The 22,467-nt window shown below is 44.8% G+C and overlaps 1 protein-coding gene across 3 annotated transcripts; it reads left to right on the forward strand.

Moving 5' to 3' along the window:
- Nucleotides 29-18,020, forward strand: ZNF35 (zinc finger protein 35). Of its 3 annotated transcripts, none has more exons than XM_021071741.1 (4): nucleotides 29-162; nucleotides 3,460-3,771; nucleotides 4,900-5,047; nucleotides 8,383-18,020. In XM_021071741.1, the coding sequence occupies exons 2-4, from the start codon at nucleotides 3,580-3,582 to the stop codon at nucleotides 9,633-9,635; spliced, it is 1,593 nt and encodes a 530-aa protein (XP_020927400.1). In that variant the 5' UTR covers nucleotides 29-162; nucleotides 3,460-3,579; the 3' UTR covers nucleotides 9,636-18,020. The 3 variants fall into 3 exon arrangements, with proteins under 3 accessions (XP_020927400.1, XP_020927402.1, XP_020927401.1); XM_021071742.1 differs by lacking the exon at nucleotides 29-162 and adding an exon at nucleotides 191-403; XM_021071743.1 differs by lacking the exon at nucleotides 3,460-3,771 and having other exon boundaries at nucleotides 39-162.

The raw sequence follows: 22,467 nt of genomic DNA on the forward strand, positions 1-22,467 counted from the left end.
GATTCCTAGAGAGGCTGGCCTGGCGACTTGGGGAGCCGGAAGCCCATCCCCAGGCACTTCCTGTCCGGTCATTGTTCTCGCGCCGGTAGGCGCCAGGGTCTTGGTGGCTTGCTTTCTGCTTCAGAACCCGCAAGCTCTGGCGGAGCATCTCCGTAGCGCATGGTGAGCGGGGTTGGCGGAGCCTGGGCGCGAACGTCGAGGGAGCGGGAGGGGCCATCCCAGGGGCCTCCAGCCCCGTCCTCCCCTCGGGAATCCCAGCATTATCTGTCCAGGGGCGGCTCGGCGCCCCGCCACCTCAGAAACCCAACTGTAGTCTACCGGGAGCCTAGCCTGGGGAAGGTTGGACCGGGAGCGCCACAGGGGCCAGGCTTGCCCGGGAAACGGAGCTGCGTAGGTCCTGGAGGTGAGGGAGATGAGTTGCCACGTTTGGAAATAGGGAAAGGACATTGAAAGGAAGCTCTTGATGGGAGACTGCTGTTTAGTGCTGGAGGCCGATTAGAGTTTGATCAGCTTTCTGATGACAATACTCAGAGTAGGCAGTCTTGCGTATACACATGAAAAGAGTGTTAAGGGCTTTCCTGGTGGAATTCAGCTAGTCATGGAAATAATAATTATCCAGGATTAAGATTCATTGTAGGACTGAAAGTATTGCATTACTGGAGAAACGCAGTGTATTATACAATTAGTTGCCAGTAAGCCAGTGTAGGGTAAAGTGTATAATAACTTCAGTAGTAGCAAAAAGGAAGTTAAAATTTATTACTTTTTTCCTAGTAAGATATTTAAAGGGGACTAGGAAGATTTCAACTTCTGTATAATCAACTAAAATGGTAAGATTATTTTAGTCACAAATTAAAAAAAAAATCTGTTGACTTGGAAGTGATACAGGGGTACTGTTAAGTTGGTGGTGGAATGATTTGGTGCAGCCTTTTTAGAAAGCAATTTGGCAATACATGTCACTCATAAAATCCTTCAACCAGGGGTTCCTGTTGTGGCTCAGCAGTAATGAACCCGACTAGTATCCATGAGGATGCAGATTCATCCCTGGCCCTGGTTAGTGGGTTAGGGATCCTGCGTTGCCATAAAATGTGATGTAGGTTGCAGACGCTGCTCAGGATCTGGCATTGCTGTGGTGTAGGCCAGCAGCTGAAGCTTCAATTTGATCCCTTGCCTAGGAACTTCCATATGCCACTAATGCAGCCATAAGAAGACAAAAAAAAAAAAAAAAATCCTTCAACTAGTAATCCCTCTATTCTGAAGAAATAATTCAGCATCAGAAAAAAGCTATTTGCATGTGAAAAAAACCTTAACATTAATTGTTATTAAGAAAATAAACTGGATGAGTTCCCTTTCGGCATGCTATGATCTTGCTTTGTCACTACAGTGGCCTGGGTGGCTGCTCTGGGGCAAGTTAGTTGCCTAGCCCAGAAACTTCAGCATGCCGCAGGCACAGCCAAACAAACCAAAGAAAAACTGGAAACAAAACTACTTTTACTAAAACAATAGTTAATAAATAGGGGCTGGTTAAGTAAATTATAATATAGCTGTGATTTAGAGTACTATGCCAGAGTGAAGTGATTCTGTGCACTTACATTGAAATATCCTATCTTAAAACTGTTGTGAGATTTGAAAATTGAGTTCAAAAAGCAAACAGTGGAGGTCGCTGAACAATGTACGAGTGTGAGCTAACGTATACCTTGGAAAAATGAGCAGTATGGGTCTAGGGGTACATATATACATATGTATGTGGGAATGTAGAGAAAAGACTGATAACTAATTACTGTGTGTGCATGTGCATGTGTGTAGGACACATGTTTAATTCTCTGTGTTTCTGTATTGACCTGTTTTCAATGAGAATGATTGTTAATACCATACATTATTGTGTAGCTGCTAAAAACAATGTGTGGAGTTTCCGTCATGGCTCAGCAGAAACAAATCTGACTAGTATCCATTAGGACACGGTTTCAACCCCTGGCTTCGATCAGTGAGTTAAGGATCCAGTGTTGCCATGAGCTGTGGTGTAGATCACAGACACGGCTCAGCATCTGGCATTGTGGCTGTGGCATAGGCCGGCCACCACAGCTCCAATTTGACCCCTAGCCTGGCAACCTCCAAGTCTCCATGTGCTGAGGGTGTGGCCCTAAACACACACACACACACACACACACACACACACACACACACACACAAATGTGTGAAGAATGGCAATATGGAATTTTTTTTTTTAAGTTTTATAATATTTGGTCTCACAGAACATTTGGAAGAAATGGAAAATGTAAAAATCAAAGAAAAAGGAAGTTCCTGGTTCAACTGTAACAAGCCGACTAATATCTACGAGGATGTGTGTTCGGTCCCTGCCCTTGCTCAGTGCATTAAGGATCTAGCGTTGCCATGAGCTGCGGTGTAGGTTGCAGACACAGCTCAGATCCGGCGTTGCTATGGCTATCGTGTAGGCTGGCAGCTGCAGCTCCGATTTAACCCCTAGCTAGGGAACTTCCATAAGCTGCAGGTTCGGCCCTCAAAAAGCAAAAAAAAAAAAAAAAAAAAGCAAGAGAAGAAAAAGAAAAAAAAAAAAAAATCAAAGAAAAAAAAGAACTATAAAACCACTCCCAACATGTTCGAGTCTAGACTCCCAGTCTTTTTCTTGAGGTTTTTTTTTGGGTTTTTTTTTTTTTTTTTTTTTTTTTTGGTTTATGCTTATTTTGTGTCCTTGGTGATGAAAAAGAAAAAACCAAAAAAAAAAAAAACCAGGAGTTCCCGTTGTGTCTCAGTGGGTTACGAACCCAACTAGTATTCATGAGGATGCAGGTTCAATCCCTGCCCTTGCTCATTGGGTTAAGGATCTGGCATCACTGTGAGCTGTGGTGTAGGTCACGGATGCAACTCGGATCCTGAGTTGCTGTGGCATAGACCCTGAAGCTGCAGTTCGACCCCCAGCCTGGGAACTTCCATATGTTGCAGGTGCAGCCCTAAACAGCAAAAACAAAACAAAACAAACAACTTTGTGTTGTAATGTCCCTGCTTAAAAAAAAAAGTGATAATTATGAAATTATGTATCCCTATAGTTTAAAAGTTTGTCATAATTGTCAGTATGGTTGGAGGTTTTCCCTTGAAAGAAATATCTTAAAGTCTTTAACACACAGTGGTTATCTCTTGTGAGATGAATTGGGGTAATTTTTCTTAATATTTTCTGTATTTTTTAAAGTTTCTACAATTAAATTATATTAACTTTATAACCAGGAGGAAAATCAATAAACATTCTACAGTGCTGTTTGTAATGTGATTATTATGGGGATAAATGGCTTGTCTACAGTCCAGCCCCTTCTATCCTATTGAAGAGTAGAGCTGACCCTAAGCTATAGAGCTTCTGCCTATACACTAGTGAAACTGGCCCATGGGCTTGGTGGCATCCAGGCAAACCTCTGCTCTACTGCTAACAGTGTTTTCTGATTTCCTCATTAGATGGTACTCATCCTGGCCTTGGGAAGAAACTCAAGAAGTTTTTGAGACTTAAAGCTTAGATGGGGTTGACTTCTGTTGGGCAACCCCTAGCTGTAGGAATTCCCCTGCTGAGCAGAGAAGATGACTGCAGAATTGAGAGAGGCCATGGCCTTGGCCCCTTGGGGCCCAGTGACAGTGAAAAAGGAGGAGGAAGAGGAAGAAATCTTCATGGGTCAGGCATCCAGCCAGCAAGTGCACTCCGAGAACATCAAAGTCTGGGCTTCTAGGGAGAATCCTCAGACAGGCCTTGATGTATCAGAACAGGAGGAAAAGGTAAAATAATGGTTTGGGAAGAAGGATGGAGGAGGGACCTGAAGATTTCAAGTGATTGCAAAGGGCACTCTGTCCCCCTACTTCCACACCTAGAGTCTTGTTTCCTGGGAGGACTCTGGCCTCTAGTCTTTTGCAATAGAAACATTGTCTTTTGATTGATGTGACATTCATTACTCCCCGTAACCAGTGCTTTTCAAACTGTGCTGCACAGACTTACTTACAAAAAAAAAAAAAAAAAGGAGGGGGGGGGGTGGGGGGGCAGCGGTGGAATTTCAGGTTCTGATTCAGGAGGTCTGGGGTGTGGTCTGAGATTCTGCACTTCTTTTTTTTTTTTTTTTTTTTTTTTGTCTTTTTAGGGCCACACCCGTGGCATATGGAGGTTCCCAGGCTAGGGGTCTAATCAGAACGGTAGTTGCCAGCCTATGCCAGAGCCACAGCAACACGGGATCCAAGCCACGTCTGCAACCTACACCACAGCTCATGGCAACACCAGATCCTTAACCCACTGAGTGAGGCCAGGGGTTGAACCTGCATCCTCATGGTCGCTAGTCAGGTTTGTTAACCAAAGAACCACTACGGGAACTCCAGATTATACACTTCTCACAGCCTCCCTGGTAAGGGTGATTCTGCTGATCTACAGACCATGCTTTGAGTCATGAGGTTTTGTTTTCAAACACACACCTTACCACCTCTAGCCAGATGAGGACTGAGGTTCCTCAGAGCCTCTCTGTAATAATGTGACCAGAACCTTCCCTTTTTGATCATTAAACCTTAGAAAATTCTACTCTGGAAAATCTCCCCCTGTGCTCTCTTGTCTTGTCACTGACAAGTTATATTTGGGTGCTACAGTGGGCAGGAAGGTGAAATCAAAGTAATTGGGAAGAAGGTAGCAGACGTGTTTCTCTGCTGGAGTCACCTTGTTTACAGAAGACTCTGGCTTTCTTTTTTCTTTTTCTTTTTCTTTTTTTTTTTTTTCTTTTTTTTAGTGTTTGGTGTTTTTCTTTCCTTTTCTTTTCTTTATCATGTGGCCTCTAGGAATAGGTGCTTATGTTCTCATCTTCAGAGCTATTTGTGCCACTTCCCACAGACAATCTCCTTAAAAACCTACCTGTGCCTACTTGTTTCTAGGGTCAAAACATGTTCTGGGACATGGCTTTAGTCCTGAATCCAGCAATGCAGGAGGCATCTGCTGCTTCGACCCAAGGCAACTCCTCATTACCGGGCACTCTGGCCAAAAGCGAGTTACGGGAGACTCATGGGAACGTGACCTATCTAGGTAAGGTTCGACCCCCTAATTCGGAATCTGACCTTTGGGGTTTCTCCAAATCTTTACAGAGACTGGTGGGTTGCTCTCCTAGCTCTAGTGGCAGAGAGCATAGAAAGTGCCAGGGGGATCTGGGTGAGGAATACTGAAATGGCTTATTTTGTACAGTCTCACAGACAAATACAGATGAACTCCACATTTACCTTTTCATCATTTATTGTTTAGCAGGTTTCATGTTTATTCATGAATGTGAACACATATCCTCTTCATATGCTTCATGATTATTATAGGTTGGTGAGCCTGCCAGAGAAGCTAGCTAAGGTAGGAACAGTCCCCTTTTGTGGTGATTTTGAGGAAATGACTTGGGGATGTTCTGTTTTCATAGATCTTTGTGCAAGTTCTAGAGGGTTTTGAGCTGTTGTGTCAGCCATAATGTTCAAAGCTAGGTCTTTGTGGAAGGTACTGATGGCTGGCTGGATAATCACCTAGGTCTCTCTGAGCTGGGACTCAAGATATGTCTGGCTTAATGGTGGAAGCTTGCCTGCGAAGGAGTGACATTTAACTATGGGTCAAGAACATGGTAGCCATGAGTCCTTTGTTGCAGAAACAATCCCTGGATGACTGCCTAGGACCCTCTGCATCTTGCATGCTGTGAATCTGCCTGGTAAAGGGCTATTCTTGAATATTGTGAACCTACTGTCTTCCCTAGCCAATTCCTCAGGCATTTGTAGATCAAGTCACTTTCTCTTTTTTATTTTTTGGCTGCACCCACAGCATGAAAAAGTTCCCAGGCCAGCAATTAAACCCAAGCCACAGCAGTGACAACACCAGATTCTTAACCTATTTAGCCACCAAGGAACTCCCCAAGTCATTTCTTAAACCAGTGTTATGGGGAAGGTTAGGATTGTCACCTTTCACTTTCTTTTTTTTTTTTTTTTGTCTTTTGTTTTTTTAGGGCCGGACCCGCGTCATGTGGAGGTTCCCAGGTTAGGGGTCTAATTGCAGCTGTAGCCACTGGCCTAAGCCACAGCCACAGCAACTCGGGATCCGAGCCACGTCCACGACCTATACCACAGCTCACGGCAACGCCAGATCCTTAACCCATGAGCGAGGCCAGGGATCGAACACACAACCTCATGGTTCCTAGTCAGATTCGTTTCCGCTGCGCCATGACGGGAACTCCTGACCACCTTTCGTTTTCGTGTCTCTTTAGTTCCTCAAACTCTCAGCAGCTTCTGTTCCCCACTTTATGCTTTTTGTTCCATTCCTTCTGAGGCATTCCCCTTTGTGTAGACAGACATAAGGAGTGATGTTACTGACGGCAGGATCATTTTTTCACACCATTAAGGTCCTGAGGCAGTGTAGAGTAGCCAGACTAGTCAAGAGTTTTTTGTTTTTGTTTTTGTTTTTGTTTTTTTGTTTTTGTTTTTTTGTGTGTGTGTCTTTTTTGTCTGTTGTTGTTGCTATTTCTTGGGCCGCTCCCACGGCATATGGAGGTTCCCAGGCTAGGGGTCTAATCAGAGGTGCAGCCACCGGCCTACGCCAGAGCCACAGCAACGTGGGATCCGAGCCGCGTCTACAACCTACACCACAGCTCACGGCAACGCCGGATCATTAACCCACTGAGCAAGGGCAGGGACCGAACCCGCCACCTCATGGTTCCTAGTCGGATTCGTTAACCACTGCGCCACGACGGGAACTCCAAGAGTTTTTAAACTTCAGGATATTTTCGTATTCCCATGATATTTTTAGGCCTCATGGAGAAGGCTATGCCATGTCTCAAACTTAACTCAAAACAGTCAATTTTCTTTGACATAAGGGTTGGCTATTTCCTCAGCACGAGGGGTAAGCCGTTTACTCTGTTCATATCCTTTTTTTTAGTCCCTTCTAGTGCTACCATCTGTCACCATAGCAACTTCCATTTCTTAAGGTTCATCTTTCCTCCTGGCCCCCAGCACTTTGAAGCATAGACCACCAGACAGGCTGAAAATCACTGCAGACACTCACAGAGCCGTCTGTTGATCTCCCTGGCTATTCTCAACAACTGACATAAAGTAACTCAGCTAATCCTCTCCTGGATTTATGAGATAGACCCTGTTACGGTCCCTGTTTTGTTTTATTTTATTTTATTTTATTTTATTTTATATTTTATTTTATTGTCTTTTTGCCTTTTCTAGGGCTGCTTCCCACGGCATATGGAGGTTCCCAGGCTAGGGGTCTAATCGGAGCTGTAGCCACCAGCCTACACCAGAGCCACAACGACACGGGGTCTGAGCCGCGTCTGTGACCTACACCACAGCTCACGGTAACGCTGTATCCTTAACCCACTGAGCAAGGCCAGGCATCGAACCTGCAATCTCATGGTTCCTAGTCGGATTTGTTAACCACTGCACCACAACGGGAACTCTCGGTCCCTGTTTTAGAGATGAGGAAATGAAAGCACAGAGAAGTTACCAGCCCACTGTCCTACAGTTGGTAAGTGGCAGAGCAGGGACTTGAAACCAGGCAGTCTGGTTCCGGAATCCATGTTCTCAACCTCTATGCTTCATAGCCTCTCAGTGTTTTGGGTGGTTTGGGCTGCTGTGGCCCTGCTGACATCCATTGTGGCCCTTTCTGTCCATGTTTGTCCTTCTGTGATATCCAGCATTCTCATTCACAAAAGCCAAAGTTGCCCAGATCTTTGTTCACAGGGAGAGAATCTCCCTAATTAAATGGTGGGTATAAGCAAATCCTCATTAGGTGGCTGAGGTAAGAGGGCAAGCCTGGGGAGAGATGTGTCCTTCTGGACCTGTCTGAATAGTGAGATTAGTTGTCAGGCAGCAGAAGGAGAGCTGTCTGGAGATGAGGTCTCTGGCATGAGCAGGTTAAGGTAGGCAAGTGTGCTGCAAGGCTGTGATTCAGTGGGTTCTGCTCCAGGTGAGGGAAGGGCACAGAAGAAGAGTGATGTGTGAGGGGTTCTTTCTTCTGACAAAGCCGTTTTGCAGAGGCACTGAAATCACATTCTTCCTGACCTATTCTTTTTTAGGGCAGAAAAAGCTGATATTTTTATATATATATATATTTTTTTTGTCTTTTTGCTATTTCTTGGGCCGCTCCCACGGCATATGGAGGTTCCCAGGCTAGGGGTCTAATCGGAGCTGTAGCCACAGGCCTACGCCAGAGCCACAGCAACGTGGGGTCCGAGCCTCGTCTGCAACCTACACCACAGCTCACGGCAACGCCGGATCGTTAACCCACTGAGCAAGGGCAGGGACCGAACCCGCAACCTCATGGTTCCTAGTTGGATTCGTTAACCACGCGCCATGACGGGAACTCCTGATATTTATATTTTCTGTTTGTTATTTCAGATGCTGAAACCAAGAACCCACAGTTATTGGTTCCAAAAATTGAGATCTGTGATGAAGCAGAAAAGTCCTTCATAATACCAGAGAGAATGGAGAAAGCTGACTCTCAAGGACCTGAGTTAGGAGAAGCCGGTGAAAAAGGGAACATGTTAAAGAGGCAGAGAATAAAGAGGGAAAAGAAAGGTCCCAGACAGGTGACAGTGAAGGACTGTCAGATACCTGATAACTTCAAAGAAGAGGAAGACCAGAAATGTCACACATCTGAAGAACGATACAGCCTTGGTTCTGGCTCTGTTAAAAATCAGAAAAGCCAACCTGGGCAGAAACCTTTTACATGTAGCGTGTGTGGGAAAGGCTTTAGTCAAAGTGCGAACCTTGTAGTGCATCAGCGAATCCACACTGGGGAGAAACCCTTCGAATGTCATGAGTGCGGGAAGGCCTTCATTCAGAGTGCAAACCTTGTTGTGCATCAGCGAATCCACACCGGACAGAAACCCTATGTTTGTTCAAAGTGTGGGAAAGCCTTCACTCAGAGTTCAAATCTGACTGTACATCAAAAAATCCACTCCTTAGAAAAGACCTTCAAGTGCAGTGAATGCGAGAAAGCCTTCAGTTACAGCTCCCAGCTTGCTCGGCACCAGAAGGTCCACATCACAGAGAAATGCTATGAATGTAATGAGTGTGGGAAAACGTTCACTCGGAGCTCAAACCTCATCGTCCACCAGAGGATCCACACGGGGGAAAAGCCCTTTGCTTGTAATGATTGTGGCAAAGCCTTCACTCAGAGTGCAAATCTGATCGTGCACCAGCGAAGTCATACTGGTGAGAAGCCATACGAGTGCAAAGAGTGCGGGAAGGCCTTCAGCTGTTTTTCACACCTTATTGTACACCAGAGAATTCACACAGCAGAGAAGCCTTATGACTGCAGCGAGTGCGGGAAGGCCTTCAGTCAGCTCTCCTGCCTGATCGTGCACCAGAGGATTCACAGCGGGGATCTTCCGTATGTGTGTAACGAGTGTGGGAAGGCCTTCACGTGCAGCTCATACCTGCTTATTCACCAGAGGATCCATAACGGGGAGAAGCCATACACGTGCAACGAGTGCGGCAAGGCCTTCCGGCAAAGGTCAAGCCTCACGGTGCACCAGAGAACCCACACGGGGGAGAAGCCCTATGAATGTGCCAAGTGCGGCGCGGCCTTCATCTCGAACTCGCACCTAATGCGGCATCACAGAACCCATCTGGTGGAGAGCACCTAGAGGCCGAGTAAGACCCCCGGGTGCTCTGCTGTTTTCCCCTCCTTTGTGGGAAAAAAAAAAAATGAGGCCTGCTCTGCCCACTAAAGTAACAGTTTTTAAGAGTGCAGCACAAAACACATGATAAGCATTTCACAGGCAAATTTAAAGAAAATGGAAACGAAGGCCTCCAGGCAAGGATGTTGTTTTTAATGGTGCCCCCAGCAGTCATGTTGTCTGAAGTGCAGTGGCTTTCTTAGAAGTAGGTCATGCAGAGCTCAGTGATAAAGATCTCTTTGGGGGAAAGGTATTTTTCACTAATGTTGTTTAAAGCTCTGGTACGATTTCTTGAGCAATGGCAGATTACTGGTGTAGGCCTGTCTGCTGGATTCCAGAGTTTTGAACCTTGTATTCTAGTATTTGGGGTTAAGCAATGGCTAGTTAAGGAAATCACCTGGGGTAGCAACTCACCAACAACTCACCTATGAATATTTTTAAGCTTTCTATTTCTTGGGTAATTTTTTTTTCAAGTAATTAAAACAAAAACAAAAACAAAAAAAACTACCTTTCTAACCATCTACTGCTCCTAAAATGGATGGAAATAGGACATGGTTGTTTCCCTTATCATCTGAACCTTGTGAACCTTATATGGTAAAGCTCTGGGGACCTCAGAGGATTCTCTTCTCACCGTTTCCCAGCCTGCATGACCAAGCACTTGAGGATTGATAGAGACAGCACATCGGAGTTACAGATGCTGCTGGGCTGTGTTTCTTTGCTAAAATCAACAACCCTTCCAGTACCTGAAGCCCAGTTGGCACTACATTCCATTTGAGTGAGGTGCTGCTAACAGCCCTCTTCCCTGATGGAGGAGTCAGAGAATGAAGCTTCCCCAAGGGCATGCCCACATTGTCTCTGCTCTCATCCTGCTCATGCTCAGCCAGGGTGCTCAGTTTGGTTGTCATTGTTACAATTTTGGATAGACTTTAGACGAAATCATGGAGCCCTTCTAATTCTGAGAGGACCAAAGAGGGAAGTGAGCGGGAGGAGGCAGAGTGGCACTCCTTAGGTCTTAATTTGTTTTTCTAGACGTTCAGAGGTATTGGACTATGACAGCTTTTAGAAGGATGAATCAACTGACTAAGGTAAGATACCTTTGTTACCACTGGGCCTTTACTCCTGGAAAAACAGTTTTGAAAACTATGCAATAGGTAGAGTTATGTAATAATATTGCCTTGTATTTATATTGAACTTGATTTCTTTGTCTGTGTACCTTCATGTGTAGAGTCCTGATACCTCGTGCTTTCACATAGACCATACCTTAACCCTTGTAACATTGAAAAAGGTATTTGCCTCCTTTACCCAAGAGAGGTCATTTAACTCAAGAGCAAGTAACAAGTGGCAGAACCTGTGTTAGGACCCAGGTACTAAATCTAGGTTCCCTTTGCTCTGCCATATTCCTGCTAGATCTCACCACCTGAAACACTACCTGGCTCTGTGGAAGAGCCTGAGAAAGAGGTATATACTCTCATTTTTAGGTGAGGAAGTTGAGGTGACAGATTTTATGGGTGTGCCTTAGGCAGTGTGATGAGCAAGCAGCAAATCTAAGACTGGGGTTTGAATCTCCTGATTTCTCCCTCTGTCTATACTCCCACTCTCATCGTTCAAGAGGATTTATCATAAATGCTGTACCTGGTGATAGCAGCTAGAAGCAACTTTCGTGCATAAGCCCATGCATTTATTGTCTTATTTCCATAAGACTAAATATTAGTTAGTGAGTGTTTTGTAGTTTACAGAGCACTTTGACCTACAGAAGGCATTCACACGAAATTTATTAACTTCTTAATTTTTTTCCCCTTTAATCACGATCTTTTTTCTTTTTCTTGCTGCTCCTCAGCACGTGGAGTTCCTAGGCCAGTGATCAGATCTCAGCCACAATCTCGACCTAAGTTGCAGCTGTGGCAACTCTATATCCTTAACCCACTGTGCCAGGCCGAGGATCAAACCTGCGTCCCAGCACTCCCAAAATTCCACCAGTCCTGTTACACCACAACAGGAACTCCTAACCTCAGCCTTTAATCAGAGCATGTGTGACTTCTTTTCCCAGTTTCACTCTAAATCATATAGACACAAATACAAAAAAGTCGCTAGGTTTCAAAAGTAAGAATGGAAGTTCCTGTTGTGGCTCAGTAGGTTAAGAATCCAGTGAGTATCCATGAGGATTCAGGTTCAATCCTCTGGCCTCACTCAATGGGTTAAAATCCTGCATTGCCATGGCTTTGGTGTAGGCCTACAGCTGCAGCTCCGATTCTACCCTGCCATGGCTTTGGTGTAGGCCTACAGCTGCAGCTCCAATTCTACCCAGAGCCTGTGAACTTCTGTATGCCACAGGTGCAGCCATAAAAGGAAAAACAGAAGAATAAAAAGTGCTACTGCCCTCAAGACCCTAATAGCAACTCTTGCTCTCTCCCTTTCTCGGAGATCCAAAGATAGCACTATGTGTCTCTCCTGAGATTAGGAAAAGTTAGATTTTTTTTTTCTCCCTGCATGCTTAGGAATCTTAGGGGAGGGAGAGCAAGTTTGAAGATTTAGGGTAAATCTCTGACCTTTACCCACCAAGAGGCCAAAAGTGCTTTCCTGAAGGGTACCAACTTGGAGTTCCCATCGTGACACAGCAGAAACGAATCCGACTAGGACCTGTGAGGTTGCAGGTTCAATCCCTGACCTCACTCAGTGGGTTAAGGGTCCGGTGTTGCCGTGAGCTTTGGTGTGGGTTGCAGACACGGCTCAGATCTTGCATTGCTGTAGCTGTGGTGTAGGCAGGTGGCTACAGTTCTGATTAGACCCCTAGCCTGGGAACCTCCATATTGCCAAGGGTACAGCCTTAAAAAGACAAAAATAAATAAATAAAAACTTAAAAGGTATCAACTTGGGTTTGTGGCCATTAAGATTAAACTGTTTGAGCTTCACATTGTGTATTCCTCTTCATAACTGAATACTCAGTCATGGATGATTGCGATCTCCTCGTTCGAGATTTCTATTCATTGGGAGGTCAGAAGAGCTACCCAGGTGATGGCAATATAAAACTAGGTTTGGGGATCACTGACCCAAACTTGCAGCAAAGCAGTGGTTTTTAACCTTGACTCCGTGTTGGAATCATCTAGGGCACTTGACAATTTTTATGTTCCCAGGCCTCAGTATTTTTTAAAACTCTGGAGGGAACTCCAGTGTGCATTCAGTGGCATCCAGAACCCCTACAGTCAAGTAAAAGCTGCAGGCCACCGCTGTCTGTGATCCAAGTTAGTCAGTGAGTGTTTTGTAGTTTACAGAGCACTTTGGGTCTTTCCACTCTGAGAAAGGGAGAGAGCTCTGGTGTGAAGATCTGGATGTGTTCTGTTTCGGCAAAACAGAACACTAACTACATTGGCTTCAATGCCTCTGACAACCCTTGGCTGCTGGATCTCTGTGACCTAACTTATTATATTTGTTTTTTTGTTTTGTTTTGTTTTTTTTTGTCTTTTGCTAGGGCTGCACCCACGGTATATGGAGGTTCCCAGGCTAGGGGTCTAATCAAAGCTGTAGCCGCCGGCCTACACCAGAGCCACAGCAACGTGGGATCCGAGCCGCGTCTGTGACCTACACCATAGCTCACAGCAATGCCTGATCCTTAACCCACTGAGCAAGGCCAGGGATCGAACCCGCAACCCCGTGGTTCCTAGTTGGATTTCTAAACCACTGAGCCACCACGAGACCTCCTATGTTTTTATTTTAAGATACCATGAACTTCATTTAAATGAGCAAACTGAGTTCTTTTTTGTTTTGTTTTGTTTTGTTTGTTTTGTTTTGTCTTTTTGTTTTTTTGCCATTTCTTGGGCCGCTTCCACAGCATATGGAGGTTCCCAAGCTAGGGGTTGAATCGGAGCTGTAGCCACCAGCCTACGCCAGAGCCACAGCAACGTGGGATCCGAGCCGCGTCTGCAACCTACACCACAGCTCACGGCAACGCCGGATCCTTAACCCACTGAGCAAGGCCAGGGATCAACCCCACAACCTCATGGTTCTTAGTCGGATTCGTTAACCACTGAGCCACGCCGGGAACTCCCAAACCGAGTTCTATAACATGCTTTTTTATGTCCCTCATTCAAGAAAATGACTTTTTACATTTCTGCTTGTGTTTTATCTCCAGGTCTGAGTTTCTACAAATCTGCACCCAGGTTTAGAACCCCCAGTCCATACAAATCATGTTATCCTAGTGCTTTACTAGGCAGATCAGGTCCTTCCCCAGATCATAGCAACTCACCCTCCCAGTTCCATTGAGCCCTCAAGCTGCCACCTACCTTTTTGTGTAAGGTTCTGATAGGAAAGGAGTGACTACACCTTGTTGTCAGACTTGGCTTAGGTTTGCCTTTTCCTTGGGGCCATCTGCCTTCTCTCTGGGCTGCTCTTGCTCGAAGTAGATAGGAACTTGGACGCCCCATTTTCTTAAGTTGCTAAGAGCTGTCAGACAAAGAGCCAGGCCTAGCAGTGTGCATTGAGGAGAAAGTGAAAAGGTCTGTTTTTATCCTGGAATGAGATGTGTGTTAAGTGGAGCACAGGAATGCGAAAGGGATGATGAAATCAGGTAAGGGTGCTTTGGGAGCTCAGGAGAGAGATTATTCACACACACACACACACACACACACACACACACACACACACACACACGTGTGCTCAGGAAGCTAGTCATTCCTCTGTGTTCTGCGTCCCCTCCCTTCCCTAGGCAGTTGTTGCTCTCCCACTCCTGTCACTTCTGTCTAGTCTTTCTGGGGTCACAGCCCCTTCAATAATAGGATGGAGGCTGTGGATCCTCTTCGGGAGAAACTCCAGTTACATATTCGGTTTTGTGCTCATTTCTGGAGGCATGTAAGCTCTCTGAGGCAAATCCATGAATCCTTTAGGGCCTCAAGTCCTACCTGGGGGTGCACTACAAAATCGTGACATTTTTTAAAATGAGGTGAGACTATGGAATCGCTAAGGTTGTTGTCCAGATACTTAATCTTTTAAATCTTGCTCCTCCCGGATTCCTTTCCTCAGCAAATGGCAGCATTTCCAGCATCCAGACTGGAAGCCCAGGAAGCATTTCTGGCTTCCGATGATATATTGTGTCAATTACAGAAATATATATTATGCACCCTGTTTGTAGCAAACATGGTGCTAGATCCTTGGGTGCCAAAGCAAACAAAGTCTATCACACCCCTTTTTCATGTCTCGTACAGGAAAAATGTCTGGATCCCTTGCCATGATTTACTAAGATCTTCATGCTCGCTTTACAACCTCATCGCTTTACTTCCCATGCACCTTTTACTGCAGCCCGGAGACACTGCTTGCTCTCTGTGCCTTTGCTCTTGCTGTCCTTGGTGCCTGCAATGCCTCACCACCACACCCCACACAGCCCCTGCCTGCTTTGCCCCACATGTAGTTTCTTTGAGGATTGGCTCAAGCCCATCTCTGGGAAATCTCTGACTGCCCTTTGGCCAAGAAGTATATTTAGAAGTACAGAAGAGCATGATAGGTATCCAGAGATTTACTTTATGCTTTAAAGTGAAGAAGATCCAGTAGTTCTCTTGTGGCACAGTGGGATAAGGATCCAGCATTGTCACTGGAGCAGCTTGTGTCACTGTTCCAGGAACTTCCTGGCCCAGGAACTTCCACATGCTGCAGGTGCAGCCAAAAAATAAATTGAAAAATAAATAAAGTGAAAAACATCTAGATTCAAAGTTGTGTGTATAGTACAGTTCTCATATAATGTTGCTATGTATACTTATACTATTAAAAATATCTAGATAAATTACCTAAAAAATAGAAGAAAATGTTTTAAATGGTTATGTGACTTACAGCCATACAAATGGTAAATTGCAGAGCTTGGGGTCAAACCCAGGTCCTGTGGAATTATGGGTGATTAAACATTTTTTTAAATGTAATTTCCAGAGTTCACATTGTGGCTCAGTGGGTTAAGGATCCAACATTGTCTTTGTGAGGGCGCAAGTTTGATCCCTGGCCTCGCTCAATGGGTTAAGGACCGTTGCTGCAAGCTGTGGCTTAGATTGCAGATGCCACTCAGATCTGGTGTTGCTGTGGCTGTGGTGTAGGCCTGCAGCTGCAGCTCTGATTCAACCCCTAGCCCAGGAGCTTTCATATGCTGCAGGTGTGGCCATAAAAAGGAAAAAAAAGTAACTTCCATATTTTTATAAGTAATAAAAATTTTATAATCAGGAAAATATAAATTATTTATTATAATTACAAATTTAGTTTATCTGTTAAGTATAAACAGTATCATTCTCCATTTTGTGGAATGTGAGATGCACCCTGCTTCTGTCTCCTCTCCTTTCCCACCTCTCTGCCTCTGACAATGTCAAGTCTGATAATTCTTAAATTCTGTTCTGTAACCATAGTCTTATGTTTTGTTTATTGACTTGTTCTGAAAGTTGAAATAAACAGCATGAGTATGATTATGACTGTGTAAATGTTGTTCACTGCAGATCTAAGTAGTTTATTTTGATATATTTCCCTTTTTGGAGCAGCATTTTTTTTTTTACTGAAGTTTCCAGTTGTCTTCCTTTTCCCTCTGTGTTGGTTGCTTTTAACGCATCCTCGGTGACTTTCAAATTCTCCATCCAATTCGATACTCTTTGAGTCCCCCTTTCTCCTGTATATTTCCCTTCTAGAGACCTCCAGCCTCTTTCTCTAGTCTATCCTTGCTGTTCTTTCTGCTACTGGCAGTTGGTACACTGGGCTCCATTGTATCCTAAATTCCACATCTGCCTCTTCGTTTACACTCTCACTTCACTGCAGCACATCGAGTCGCTTGCCAAGAAAGAGTGTGTGAACGGCAAAGTTGTTGGGTGCTTTATATATCTAAAACAACTTTCTCTGACCTCATACTTGATTGGTAATTCCAGACTGGCTCTGGAATTCTTGGTTGAAAAATGTCTCTCAAAGTTTTGTAGACAATGCTTCGCTGACTTAAAGCATCCATTGTTACTAATGAGATGTCTGCTTCCAGTCTGATTGTTATTCCTTTGACAATCAATAAATAGAATTTACACTATTGTGGTCTGTTTCCCCGTCCCTTGGAAATTTTTTAAAGTCTTCTCTTTATCCTTCATATACTCAGTTCCCTAATGTGCTCAGTGGAATTTTTCAATCCAGCGACTCAGGTACTTCTACTGTTAGAAATTTTCTATGTTATTTTTGTGACAACTGTCCCATGTTTTTTTTGTTTTCACTTTTTCTGAAATTCCAGTCAGTGAAATGTTGGACCTTCTAAATTATTAGAATAGTTGACCTCCTCAACTATTTTTTCTATTATTTCCATTTCCTGTCTTGTGCCATTTTCTGGGAGAGTATCTTGACTAATTTTCAACCTTTCTGGTAAAATTTTATTTTGGCAGTTACTAGTTTAATTTCTAAGAGCCTTTTCTTGTTTCCAGTTTGTTTCCTTTTTTGTAGCATACTATTCTAATTTTAGAGATACCTCTCAAATCTGACTGTTCTAATTAGAAGGGTTTTCCTAAAAGTCTCTTCTATCACCTGAATTGTCTCACCACCTTCATTCCCCTATTGCAGGTCTTGTTATCTTGTTTACTCTTTTTGGAGAGTTTCCTCAAAAATATGTTGTGATTCTTACTGATACACACACACATATGCACACACAAGCACACATGCATGTATCCATGTGTGAGGGGAGGGTGAGTAGTGGAATTGGCTCAAGGCTTCCCTCTGGAGTGCTTAGTAGTGAGCAGGCTGCTTCCCTGGAGATCTCTAAATGCTAGAATGCAGAGATCTTTTGGCTGGGGCTTTTACATTTTTTTAAAACAAAAAGTCCTCTGATGTTTTTGTCCGGGGTTTGGATGATGTAAGTGCTTCTCTGAAGTGGCAGAGAAGGGAATCAAGTGTTATTACAGACTTTCAGTGAATGCCCTTATTTTTAGCACCACTTCTCCTTCCCACCCTTCCTTGTACCTGGGGTTTCCAGGTCCCAAGTCAGCTGGGGTTTGGCAGGTAGCTCAGCTCCCTTCTTCCACTACACTGCCCTCAGCAAGTGTGTCAAGCCATTACTCCTTCCCTTCACCTCACTTTTGTCTGTTACCGCTTCATCCATTTTCCATCTTCTAAACATCTGTCCTCCTTGTCCCATCATTCTTGTTTATATACTTTAAGCCATTTTAACCCATTATTATTTTAAGGGAAGCTAAACGATTTAAAAAAGAGTATTGATGTTCCTTGGATGCAGTAGTACCACTTTTAGAAAGCTGTCCTAAAAACAAATGTTTTGACAATGATTTATTTGCTTCTCAGTGTTAGTATTTTACAAAAAAAAAAAAAAAAATGCAAACAAGTCAAGTGACTAACAGTAGGAGAATGATTAAGTTACAACATGGTGGAATATTATGCAACCACTAAAATGATAAATTGAAGAATATTTAGTGCTATGATAAAATGTTCACAGTAATATGAAATGCAAAATTCAATTCAGCAGTATGTATAGTCAGCCCAGTTTTCTTTTTTCTTTTTTTTTCCTTTTTTTTTGCTTTTTAGGGCTGCTCCTGCATCATATGGACATTCCCAGGCTAGGAGTCAAATTGGAGCTGCAGCTGCAGCCTATACCGCAGCCACAGCAATGGAGGGTCCAAGGCAAGTCTGCGACCTATACCACAGCTCACGGCAATGCCAGATCCTGATCCTTAACCTACTGAGTGAGACCAGGGATGGAACCCGAATCCTCAAGGATACTAATTGGGTTATTGCTGAGCCACAATAGGAACTCCTACGGCCCAGTTTTCTTAAACATACATGCATAGCAAAGACTGGAAGGAAATAAGTCTGTCAGGCTTTAACAGTGGTTAAATTTTCCTACATTGTCTTCATTTTCTACAGTGAGCCTGAATTACTTTTATGATCCAGGGAAAAAAGTTTTAATAAAAGAAAAAAATCATGACTTGTTGGGAGTGGTTAGACCTTCTTTTGGGGAGTGGAATGGGTAGTGGGGAGCCACAGAGTAAGGGTCTGGGGAAATAACATGCCCAGTTACCAAGGACCTAAAGCAGGTGAAGGGATTCAGCTGGGAAAATATATGTAACCCCATGTTTATGACATGTAGTTGTGGCTGGAATGTGGAGGCTGGGCTGGTAAGGGGAAAAAGGGTCCTGGAAACCATACAGACAGCCCTTGTCAGAGTCAGAGAGACCCTAGGATTCTGATGGAGGCAGTGGCAGGAGCGGAGAAGATACAGATGGAATGAGCAAGCCTTTGGGGTGTGGAAGATCAAGCAGCAAATTCCCAAGCTACAAATCCCAGCCTTTGTGCCCTGAAAGACATGACCTGTGACAAATAGGACCTGGCCCAGGCCTGAGAGGCCTTGGTTTCTTTGTGCCTCTCTGGCGATTGTGCCCTGTGTCAGAGTGGGTATGGGGAGGCAACCCACATCCTAGCGGGCTGCTTGGCTACCCAGGTCCCCCTGCTGCACCATTTCCTTTTGTGTGTGTGTTTTTAGGGCTACATTCATGGCATATGGAGGTTCCCAGGCTAGTGGTCGAATCGGAGCTGTAGCCAACAGGCCTACGCCACAGCCACAGCAACACTGGATCTGAGCCATGTCTGCAAACTACACCACAGCTCATGGCAATGCTGACTCCTTAACCCACTGAGCGAGGCCAGGGATCAAACCGGCATCGTCATGGACTAGTTGGATTCGTTTCCGCGGAGCCATGAGGAAAACTCAGGAAGAAAGTTCTTTTATCTCCATTTTCAAAGTCAGTAGTGAGTCAGGATTAGAATAATGGAGGCCAAAGCCTGTGGCCCCTTCTGCCAACTACTTTCCCGCTGTACCTCCAGGGACCCCTCTCCTAACCTAGACATGCTTTGTTAAATTGGAAGAAGAGTGTTTGCCTGTGGTAGAAAGTTCAGTGGCATAAAAGCAAACAGTGATGGAGTTCCTGTGTGTCTCAGTGGGTAAAGGATCTGGCTTTGTCACAGCAGTGGCTCAGATTGCTGCCATGGTGTGGGCTTGCTTTGGCCTGGGAATTTCCATATGCCTCTAGCACAACCAAAAAAAAAAGCCAACAGTGAAGTCTTCTCCCTCCAAGCTCCAGTACCCCAGGTAGGAGCACCCCAGGGTGACCATTGTCAGTTTCTTGGAGATCCTTCCAGACATGCATTTACAATCTATGTCTACCCCTTTGAAATACATGCACATATCACAAGTTTAGGATACACACTGTCTATTCCTTTTTTTTTTTTTTTTTTTTTTCCTTTTGGCTCAGTGTGTCCTGGAGATGGTTCTATGTTAGCCTGTAAGATCTACCTCATTCTTAATTTCACTGCTGTGTGATGTTCTCTTGTATGGATGCACCATGATTCATGTAGACAGTGCCCTATCGGTGGCCACATAGGTTCTTTTCTATCTTTTGCTATTACAAACCATGCCATTCTGAATATCTACACTGCCCTTGGTATGTTTGCAACTTTGTCTGCAGGATGAATTTATAAAAGGGTAGGTGCATTTGATATTTTGATAGAAATTGCAAATGCGGTTCCCAATACGTGTATGAAAATGCCCTTTTCCCTGAATGGTCTATAAAACTATTGTTTGTCTTTTCTGATACGATAAATGAAAAATGTTCTCATGTTTTAATTTGCATTCAATTATGAGTGAAAATGAATACCACGTCTTGTGTTAAAAAGCCATTTCTTTTTTGTGTGAATTTCTTGTTCATGTTCTTTAAGCAGTTTTTCTTTTGGGTCATTGATCTTGAGAATCTATTTCTACCAACTCTCTAGTAAAGAAATTTCTCTTCTCATCCGCCATATGTGTTGCAAATATTTTCCCCAGTTTGCTGTTCTTTTAATTTTACTGTTTGGATATTTATGATTTAATGTCAAATCAGTGACTTTCCTCTTCAAGATTATACATTCTCCCATGATTTTGCCTAGTCCTTTGAGATAGATACATTGGAAATCCATTTTGTAGTAAGGACCCCAGTTGGGTCCTGGCCCCACAAGCTCACAGCTTTTTCCTTGGAGGTCCAGCTGGAGGAACTGAGCAGGAGCCACAAAGATGGAGACACCTCCCTGCTTCCTGGAGCCGTGAGGCAAGAGCCAACAGCCGGGGCCTCAGCTGCTTCATTGGGCCACACTCAGGTGCCGAGGATCCGAGGTCTAGGCTTGTGCCTAGATGAGCCAAGGGAGGGGCAGCTGCCATAGGAATGGGGAAGAGCTGGAAGGGTGGAGTGGGTCTAGCACCCTGGGGGTGAGAAGGGGGGTGCCATAGTCCTGGGCTGAGGGAGAGGGAGGACAGGGCTGTGGTCTGGCACTGGGAGCAGGCACATTGGGAAGGAAAGCAAAGAAGAGACTGCAGCCTGAGGTCAGCTAGGGGAAGGAGAAGGGGGTAGGTAGTAGGGGGAGTGTTGGGGATGAGGAAGAGCAAGAGCAGAGGCAGGGAAAGGGGTTGGACTGAGAAGGAGGACAAGAGGGAGGGGACTGGAAAACAAGGGGCTCAGACCTGGGCAAGAGCAGCTTCCTCCAAGACCCTGAGACCCCACCTGCTGAGCTGATCTCAGCTGACCTGGGACCGGTGGGTACAAACCAGGGGTGCTGCTGTAAACAGGATAGTTTCCCAGACCTCTTGCATGTCAGGGAAGAGGGCATTCTAGACTGGTCCTGCCCCTCACTTACCTTCAACCCAGAACAAATCCCTTACCTCTAGGAACAGAAGCCCTCTCTTCCTTCCTCTCCAGATATGAGGCTGGGATGAAATGAGGGGTATGAAATGGCCTTTGTGACCATTAAAAAGCTGCCTGGTTACATGGGCCTACCATGCTCCTACTGGAGGGCAGGCTGAGCATGGGTTTAAAGAAATGAGTCTTGGAGTTCTCTTGTGGCTCAGCTGGTTAAGGGTTGGGCATTGTTACTGCTATGGCTTTGGTTACAGTTCTGTCATGGGTCTGTCCCTGGCCTGGGAACATGTGCATGCTGCAGGTGCTGCCAATTTTTTTTTTAATTAAAAAATTAAAAAATCAAGCCTTACTTAACTGGAAAACATTTTTTTTTTTTGACTTTTGCCTTTTTAGGGCTGCACCCACGGCATATGGAGATTCCCAGGCTAGGGGGTTAATTGGAGTTGTTGCTGCCAGCCTAACACCAGAGCCACAGCAACATCAGATCTGAGCCATGTCTGCCACCTACACCACATCTCATGGCAACACTGGATCCTTAACCCACTGAGCTAGGCCAGGGATTGAACCCGCAACCTCATGGTTACTAGTCGGATTTATGTTTTTTTGGAAAACATTCTTTACTTTTGCTTGGCCCCGCTGACTGCCTTACCCTTGATGTGGATGGCAGGAGCTGCCAAACACCTGTTCCTTTCTTTCCCTTGGTGGTGATGAGCCCTGAGCTGGGCAGAGACTGAGGACAGCAAAGGCCTAGCCAAGCCCAGTCCTGCCCCTGGAGCTAGGCTGGATTCTCCATCACCACTACTGGAAGTTACACCAAATCTACCTGAAACTTAGAGTAAGAAGCAGAGGACCTGGGAGTTCCCTTGTGGCACAGAGGGTTAAGGATCAAGTGTTGTTGCTGCATGGCTTGGGCTGCTATTATGGCACAGGTTCTATCCCTGACCTGGGAACTTCCATGTGCCATGGGACGCAGCCAAAAAAAAAAAAAAAGAAAAGAAAGAAAAGAAAAGAAATAGAGGCTTTGGCTCTTGAGGGGATAGGAAACAAGTCAGGAAGGGGAGATGTGAAGTCATAACTCAGGTCCCAAAAAGTAGAATTTGTTGAGGTGAAATTCCAAGGGAACACTGTGCTGAGGAAGGAGCCGG

This window comes from Sus scrofa, chromosome 13, assembly GCF_000003025.6.
Source record: "Sus scrofa isolate TJ Tabasco breed Duroc chromosome 13, Sscrofa11.1, whole genome shotgun sequence".
NCBI classification, from domain to species: Eukaryota; Metazoa; Chordata; class Mammalia; order Artiodactyla; family Suidae; genus Sus; species Sus scrofa.